Raw genomic sequence first — 10,072 nt, 5'->3', positions numbered from 1 at the left:
CAGGACACACAATATCATAACTGTCACAAAAATATCTACGGAAGATCACATACAACCCTAGCTGTTATCGCGATACATGATGAAAATTTTGTTAGCACAGTATCTACAGAATATAAAATCACTAGCTCTTATCATAACCACCACACAAGTTAAAAATATTGTTGCCACAGTATCTGCAGAGGAGATAAAATCACTAGCTATTATCTCCTGCTGTTATCACTACAGTAAAACTCGCATAAGTCGACACTTTTGGGACCAGCATATTTGTGCCAACTTACGAAAATGGACGGCACATACACGTAAGTCGTCAATTTTTAGATCGACTTATACGTAGGCTCTCCGCTCCAGGCGCCCGTCACCCCTACGCAGTCATAAACATACTCCACACACGATGTCGGTTCGCGCCACATACATAGCAGACATGAAACAATCGGGTCCGTACATCAATCGACACCGCTGCTGGTCATAACGCACGCATGGCGTACGAACTAGCGGCAAGCGCAGCACACGCTGGCTATCTGTAACACCCGCTGTTGATTACACGTTTAATGGTTTGGACATTGCAGGACATTTGCGGTGCACATCTGCCAAATATTCTTGGAACACTTGCTGAAAAAATACGGCAATTCCGCAATGCCGTGCTCTAGAACAAACTAGTTAGTATAGCAGATTTTTCGGGGAGTCACGCGGACTCCATTATTATGTCAAATCAGGGAGTCCGGCAGTAAATCAGGGAGCATTTGACTCCGGACTCGCGTTAACTTCGCATCCTGCATTGGGCTGCATACACTGGGGAATCTGGGGGATGTGCGAGCTGAAAAATTCGAGCTGCGACAGCCAGCTCGCACATCCCCTAGACCAGACACTGCGCGCGCGCCATCGGCATTTCTAATGACGACTTAGAATGGGAAATTACTGTTGTTTGTATTACATGGGACCTGTCTGAGGGCGCCGACTTGAACATAATGACGACTTATAAATGACGAGTTAGGCGGGGCTATTCCAATGGATTTACTATGATAGAAAATCGGGACTTTTACTTCCATGACGACTTATCCGAATTGACGAGTTAGACGATGACGACTTATGCGAGTTTTGCTGTACCAACATTGTACGATAACACAGCTATTACTACAGCCACCACACAGCCACCAAGCATGATAACACCTCTGTTACCACAGTCACCATGCAGGATAACACCACTGTTACCACAGACACCATGCATGATAACACCTCTGTTACCACAGACACCATGCAGGATAACACCTCTGTTACCACAGACACCATGCAGGATAACACCTTCTGTTACGGACAGACAACCAATGCAGGATAACACCGTCTTGTTACCTACATGACAACCATGCAGGATAACAACCAGCGCACTGGTTACGCACAGAACACCGATGCGCATGATAACCTCTTGTACACAGACACCCATGCATAGATAACCCTCTGTTACCACAGACAGCATGCATGATAACCTCTGTTACTCACAGAACCAAATGCATGATATACACTACTGACTGTTACCACAGACACCGAATGGGCATGATTTAACGCTCTGTTACCACAGACAGCCATGCATGAATAACCTCTGTTACCACAGACACGCATGCAGGATAGACTACCTCTGTTACGCAACAGAACACGCGATGGCAGGAGATAACACCACTGTTACCAGCAGAACACATGCAGAATAACCTCTGTTACCACAGACACCATGGCAGGATAAGCTCTGTTAGCCAACAGACACGCATGCAGGATAACACCTCCTGTTAACCACAAAGACACCATGCAGGATATACACCACTGTTAGCCAGACAGAACACCATGCAGGATAACCTCTGTTTACCAAGACACCGATGCCAGGATAACAACCTCTGTTTTACACAGACAGCCATGGCAGGATAACACCATCTGACTGTTTTACCCCACAGACCCATGCAGGATAACACCACTGTTAGCCGACAGACACCATGACCTGATAACACGCAAATGTACGCACAGACAATGCAGGATAAACCACCAGCTGTTAGCCACATGACACCGTATGCAGGATAACACCTCTGTTACCACAGACACATGGCAGGATAAACCGTCTCTACCACAGACACCATGCAGCGAATAACACCAATAGTTTACCGACAGACACTCATGCAGGATAACACTCAATGTTTACCACCAGCACAAATGCATGATAACACCAATGTTAACCCACAGCGCACCATGCATGATAACACCCTGTTCCGACAGTCAGCCAATGCATGATAACACCACTGTTACCCAACAATGACACCGATGCAGGATAAGCACCATGTTAACCACAGACACCATGCAGGGATAACACCAGCTGATTACCACAGACACCACGCAGGTAACACCTCTGTTACCCACAGACACCATGCAGGAATAACACCAATGTTACCACAGATCACCATGCAGGATAACACCAATGTTACCACAGTCACGCAACTGCATGATAACACCAATGTTCCACAGTCACGCATGCATGATAACACCAATGTTTACCACAGGCACGGCCATGCAGTGATAACACCACTGTTACCGACAGTTCAGCCATGCATGATTAACACCCACTGTTTACCACAGACCCAATGGCAGGATAATGCACATGTTACCGACAGACACCATGGTCAGGAGTAACACCCCAAGTACAGAGCAGACACCATGCAAAGGATAAACGCACTGTTACGCACAGACTACCGTGCGCACGGCAGGATATAACGCGTCTGTTACGCCAAGACACGCAATGCAGGAATAACACCTCTGTTACCACAGACCCATAGCAGGATAAACACCATGTTACCAGCAGACGCACGCGCAGCCCATGGCATGATAACACCAATGTTACCACAGTCACCATGCATGATAACACCAATGTTACCACAGGCACCATGCATGATAACACCACTGTTACCACAGTCACTCATCATGATACGACCACTGTACGCCACAGGACACCATGTCAGGATAACACCACTGTTACCACAAGTCACCATGCAGGATAACACCCACTGTGTACCACAGACACCATGCAAGGATAAGCACCAACTGACTAGTTACACAGAAGCACCATGCAGGATAACTCTGTTACCACACGAGCACCATGCAGCGGATCCCAACACACTGTTACCACAGACACCATGCATGATAACATACATCACTGTTATCACAGACATCCGGCATGATAACACCAATGTTACCACAGACACCATGCATGATAACACCAATGTTACCACAGACACCATGCATGATAACACCAATGTTACCACAGACACCATGCAGGATAACACCACTGTTACACAGACACCATGGCAGGATAAAGACCTCTGTTACCAGCAGACACCATGCAATGATGAACACCAACTGTTACCACAAGACACCGATGCATGATACAACCACTGTTCCCACAGTCACCAATGCAGGATAATAAACACCTACTGACTGTTACGCCAGACACCAATGATGATAAACCTCTGTTACCAGCAGACACCATGCAGGATAACACCCAATGTTACCGAACAACACGCATGACCGGATAACGACGTCTGTTACCGACAGACACCATGCAGGATAACACCTGCTGTTAACCGAAACAGTCAGGCCATGGCAGGATAAGCACCACTGACTGTTACCAACAGACACGCATGGCGGATAACACCAAAACTGTTACCACAGATACACCCATGCAATGATAACACCACTGTTACCGCAGACACCATGCATGATAACACCACTGTTACCGACAGACAACCATGCAACTGATAACACCACTGTTACCACAGTCACGCATGGCAGGGATAACACCAACTGGACGTTTACCAACAGACACCATGCATGATAACCTCTGTTACCACAGACAGCCATGCAAGGATAACACCGACTGTTACCACAGACACCATGCATGATAACACACACTGTTACCAACCAGAACAATGCAGGATAAGCACCGACTGTTACGCCCACAGACACCGATGGCATGATAACACCATCTGTTACCACAGACACCATGCATGATAACACACTGTACCACAGTCACCATGCAGGAAACACACGACTGTTAGCCGAAGCACCATGTGCATGATAACCTCTGTTAGCCACAGAAACCACGCCGCAATGCCAGGATAACACCACTGTTACCACAGTCACCATGGCAGGATAAACACCACTGACTGTTACCACAGACACCATGCATGATAACCTCTGTTACCCACCAGACACCATGCAGGATAAACCACTGTTACCAGCAGTCACCATGCAGGATAACACGAGAGTTTGGGTGGATGGCCACTGTTACCACATGACACCATGCAGATAACCACCCAATGTTACCACAGTCAGGCCATGCATGATAACCCAATGTTACCACAGACACCATGCAAGGATAACACCATGCTCTGTTACCGACAGACAACCATGCTCGGATAACACCGACTGTTACCAAGACAACCATCAGGATAACACCTCTGTTACCTACAGACCACCATGCAGTGATAACACCACTGGACTGTTAGCCGAAGCAGACACCATGCAGAGATAACACCACTGTTACCACAGACACCATGCAGGATAACACCACTGTTACCACAGACACCATGCAGGATAACACCACTGTTACCACAGACACCATGCATGATAACACCACTGTTACCACAGACACCATGCATGATAACACCAATGTTACCACAGGCACCATGCATGATAACACCTCTGTTACCACAGACACTATGCATGATAACACCACGCACTGTTACCACAGACACCATGCATGCTAACACCATGCACTGTTACCACAGTCACCATGCTGGACAACACCAACATTACCAGTCACAAATAATTTATTGCTGTTATATTATGTCATACCAGAAATCTTACATATACCACACAAACAACTTAGCATATATTGCGCATTGGCTAACCCACCATGTACTTTCGACAAGGCTCAACATTAGGGGTGCCAGATGATTTATTTTCAAGCTGCCTGTATTCGTCTTGCTGTGCCCAGTAAGCACGGACATCCATTGTAAGTTCCACTGGTGCCTGCAGACACAAAGGTACATTCATGATTAACAAAAGAATCGGTATTTGCTCTAAACAGAACTAACAGGTGCAATGAAGTTACATCTACATGGTAATTAATGCAGGTTTTTATGTTATACCAATTGATCAGGAACCACTATGCAAGAATTACAAAGATTTGTTGGTTATACTTGTATAAAAAAAAACTACCACTAGATTCAACATCACTGATACACTTGAATAGTACTGAGAATAACAGAGAAAAGTAATTTGACAGTACAATATCTATAAGACGCAGTCTTCAAGAAAAACTTTTTGAGCCATTTGCATTTCAGGCGTCAGGTAAGTATTCTGTAAATTGTACATGCCCGAATGGCATTCTAGTTGCCCATATATTTTGCAGGAATATTTTTGGAATATCGAGTAAAGAAGTGTACACCAGACAACTTCTAGACGCCATTCGTTTATGGTGTTAAAATTTCGTGATTTTAAATTTAATACCTTTAGTTAATGGCAAGTTTTATTATATTTTATGCATTTTTAAACCAGGAGCCCGTCGAGCGTGTGAGCTTGCAATGTTTACATGCCCACCGAGATTTCTACACGTCTCGGATGCCCGGCTAAATTCGAAGACTGATAAGACCCATCTACTTTCCTTTCTTCTTACAACCCCTTCTCTCCTCACTTCTTCTTCATCCTATGGTTGGGTCTTTGTTTATTAAATCATTGACACATGTAGCTCATTCTTTATGATGATGCAATTGCCCAGACCATTGGTTCAATGTATTTATTATACCCTTCTCATTTTACAAAACAATTTAGAAACTTACAGTGAAAAGATCAGGTGCATGTTTAATCATGAACGCTACAGCCTTTGTCATATTGATCGCATTCTTGTGCAGTTCTGTAGCTGTCATCTGCAAATAATGTGCAACTTATAACATTATATGCAATGAATATGTACTATATAGCACACGTTGGAGTCAGTATAACCTACATATAGATATTACAAAAAACTGTTATTTTCCAACTAGGCCACCTGTACTGCACAACAAACTCATAGCAAACTACTGCAAAATATAACATGAACATACACGTCTGCATTATTATTATATTTCAGGCACAATGTACATGCATTGTAAACAGCAACACAATATATGCCATAATAATCTGATTACACTTGTAACAACACTTACTTTGCGAGGGCAAAGAATGTGAGGAGCAAACATAGTTCCAAGATTGTCTGCATTCATACGATTATCTTCTTGAACCTCCGTCACTCTATGTAGTAAATTTAGCAAATCTCTCAGCAATCTATAAAAAAAGAAAATAGATTCAATAACACGTAAGACCTATCTTTGTAATTCTGATACAAATTCACACAACTAGACAGCTGAGATTATTATAAGCACTTAGTTACAAAGTGAATTAAATATGTCAATTTCACAATCATGTCAATATGTATATTCATGCATTTTACATTACAAACTAATGTGATTGCGATATCAAAGGCCCGTGAAACAATATAGGCATGGGAGTACCTATAGGTTTCTGGTGGCAGTAACAGGAAAAGAAGCTGTACAGCCTTGACCTGTCTGGCTAGAACTTTTGCATCATGCGCTGATTCTTCATTCATCAATTCTTAAAAGAAAGTAAAGTAGGGTCTGGCACATTAGGGAAAGTACAAACCCAAGCAAACTTGTTCGCAAACATTTATTCTAATGATGTAGGCATGAGAATAGGAAATATCTGAAGTGCTCGGTAGTTTTTCAAAAATTCTGAAATGACCTTAATACCATAATCAATAGCATAAAGGCATTTATAGTTATACATGTTTAAATGAAGCATGTTCATGATAATATACACAGAAGTATATATATGTAGCAGTGCACGTAGATTACAACATACTAGATATTTGGCAATGGGCAAGGTAATGGTTCTCAGTGAGCAAAGGTTCTGGCAGCTCTCCAAGGAACCTCTTCAGCACACAAGCACAGTCGTGAGCACTGAATCGCCCGCTGTCCAGATCTATTGCAACGCCTTGGTCAAGCAAAGTTGTCAACTCTTTTTGCCTTGACATCTGACCGCTCTTCCGGAATAGACCAACTTGTTTGATATCTATGACAAAGGAATTCTATTACAGAAGCCTATAGAGTAGGGGTTTGGGTCATTCTGTGCATACAGCGTGCATGATGTAAAGATGCAGGTGAAATTAATTGATACGTGTACGGCCTGTATTAGTGTTAGTATAACCATAAAAATACCAGGATACCAATACAATTATATAGATATGATCATCATGGTATTACCTAATATCTAGTATTCTTAGTAACCATGATTAATTAACCTATTATAATCAATAATTAATCGGTAAAGGGCAATACGAGAGTGATTACAATTCCAATCACTAATTTTTAGTCTTACTTTGGTTTCTACCCAGGTACTGTATGAGCTGAAAAACCTGGGAGATTCCTTCCTGTGTGAGTGTTGCTCCAAAAATTCCACCTTTTAGAGAAGCTGCAAAAACCCGATTTTTTCATGTGAGTCACAAGTGTATGAGTCAGTCTCAGCGTTACACAAAACTCAATAGATATATAATAATCGGCACATATGGTCTAAGTATAATATATTAAGCAATCTATAACAGTGGTTCTTAGTGTAGCTCATTATTGATCATAAAGTAAATAAACAACATTTTTTCCAGGACCCCGAGATTTAAGACAGATTCAAGCTTTGTACTTACTACCTTCAATAAATAATTTGTAAATAAATTCTTGCCTAATATGAGCTTTATTGTTAGGACTTTTCAGTATCATATAGCCCATTTTCCATTAATTTTCATACCTGGAAAATTACATTCTAAAATTCTATGACTTTTCAGGCCTTTCTGTAGCCGTACAAACCCTGTACACCACTGTGATAACAAGAATACACATACTACGCCGGGAATTTCTTCTCTTTGAAAATGGTGTCATAGGCTTCACCATCTTTTTTGCTCTTTCAGCTCCATTGCAGGTAGAGAGTATCTGGTTTAGCTCTGAGCTTCCGAGTTCAAGTGCAAACGTCAAGTGCATTAGACAGAGCTCTACGAAGCGCTCAGGTGCCATAGTACGCATTCTGTCAAGCTCATCTGTCTTGATTGCAGGCACAAGGCTTTGCAATAGCAATCTTTTCTGAGCCATCACTGCCGTATGTAAAGAATTCCTGAGCTACCCAGACAGCAGTATGGAACTTTGAAGTTTTAGTACGTCGTCTTAGTTGTCAGGATTCCTGCAATAAATATTATTTATTAATTAGACTTACACATAACATTTTTTATATGATTCATTTCTCAATGTTTGTTGCTGGAGTAGGGAATTCTATGTATAGTTTTGGGCTGCTGTTGGCATGTCGCATCAATTGTTAGCAACCTTTAGCAATTCATCCTCTTGGGCTTAAATAATCAGAAAAATTATGTTGGCATTTTAGGGTATGTTATGACATCATGAAGTCATGCTTTGCCACATTATACAGGGCTCCCTCTGGATGTTTTAAAGTTTGAGCCAAGACTTGAGCAACCAGTTATTTTGTACTCACCAATGAAAAACTATAGCCACTGATCACTTTATCGTATGTGCTAAGCAAGGCGTAAACAGGCGATGGGTATCAGAAAAGAGGTGTACGAAAACATTTTATGACACGACACTGCAATTTGACGATTTTGTTATTCACTCATAATTTTGTGAGTAAGTTGAATCAGCTAGGCCTAGTGTAGTAAAATCCCAACTGATATTTATTTATCGCATTTTGCTAAGGTGACACCAATATTGATCCAAATGAAAGGATTTGTGAGGTATTAATTATTAGTAATATGGCTATAAGTGTCTAGTAGTAGTTAGGCTGAGAGGGTCTAGGTCCCCCAGGGTACTGCCGGAACGTACCCTAGGTACGGTCCGGTATACCGGAACATACCCTGGTACTATTTAATATGCCGGACCGTACTTCGCCTACTACACTAACGAGTCTAGGGAGTCGCCTACACCTACTCCCTAACCCTACCAAATAGTTTACAGGGTACGTTCGGTATACCGGACCGTACCCAGGGTACGTTCCAGCAGCACCCTGGGGGACATAGACCCTATAAGCATGACTATGAGTATGAGCAGTAGTTAGTGATATAGTGGATAGTATACTATGCCAATCTGAATCTGAATTCAACACATCTGGATCTTGATTGTCTTTCAAATAAATCGAAAAATTAATACATGTAGACAAATTTGGTCTCACCTGTGCTAGTACTAGTAGTACCAGGAGTAAGATAATATAGGATCCTATATTATCTTACTCCTGGTAGTACTAGTACTACTACTACTAGTACTAGTACTAGTAGGCTACTGTTGTTATTGTTACAATGTTAGCAAACATCATATTCATAGGCCTATTTACTGACTGATTACTCGAGCATCAACTTCATCAACGATCAAGTTTACGCGGTTGAAGTTATTCTTTGTAATACGTGCATTTATAACTATCTACATTAACAACTGCAAATCAAATCTACGGCATCCAACTAATCAGTAACTTACTGAGTAAGAACCCACAGTTTACAACAAAGTTCTATGGGCTGATCACGATCATTTTTAGCGCCCTAACAACTTCAACAAGCGATTCGACGGGGCATTTCGATCGCCCGTAGATGGGTTATCTGTCTCATCGATTGTGAAACAGCCTAACGTTGATGCTTACTACCAGGCAAAATGCTAGCAGTGGACCAGTCTATAGACGTACAGTGCCAATTTATATAAATGTGCCCTGCCATTGGATAGACTGTTTAAATAAGTCAAATACAATTGGCTGTTGAGTTAAGACAAAAAAGATGCGGATTGCGTGAGAATTTTTTAATTACTCGTTAACTTCCATTACTCGTTACCATAGAAATGTATAGAGACACTACTCTAGTATATTATCCCTATGGTTTTACCCATAGAAATATATAGAAATACTAAATTGCTGATAGCCCAAGAAAATTGAACACCAGCGAGCGACGCTAGCG

The 10,072-nt window shown here is 42.0% G+C and overlaps 1 protein-coding gene across 1 annotated transcript in view; it reads right to left on the bottom strand.

Annotated features, from left to right (window-relative positions):
* Positions 1–9,771, bottom strand: part of LOC106809838 (rho GTPase-activating protein 19-like) — a gene marked incomplete in the record, with an annotated part of 19,471 nt that extends 9,700 nt beyond the window's left edge. The window contains 8 exon segments of the mRNA XM_014813064.1: positions 4,945–5,061; positions 5,871–5,957; positions 6,237–6,354; positions 6,582–6,681; positions 6,949–7,158; positions 7,465–7,557; positions 7,979–8,310; positions 9,606–9,771. Of these exon segments, the coding sequence (XP_014668550.1) occupies positions 4,945–5,061; positions 5,871–5,957; positions 6,237–6,354; positions 6,582–6,681; positions 6,949–7,158; positions 7,465–7,557; positions 7,979–8,222 (969 nt within the window).
* Between the last annotated feature and the right edge of the window lie 301 nt (positions 9,772–10,072).

This window comes from Priapulus caudatus, unplaced genomic scaffold (genome assembly GCF_000485595.1).
Source record: "Priapulus caudatus unplaced genomic scaffold, Priapulus_caudatus-5.0.1 Scaffold389, whole genome shotgun sequence".
NCBI lineage: Eukaryota > Metazoa > Priapulida > Priapulimorpha > Priapulimorphida > Priapulidae > Priapulus > Priapulus caudatus.
The sequence above is the reverse complement of the archived record's forward strand: the minus strand, read 5'-3'. Positions and strand labels throughout refer to the sequence as shown.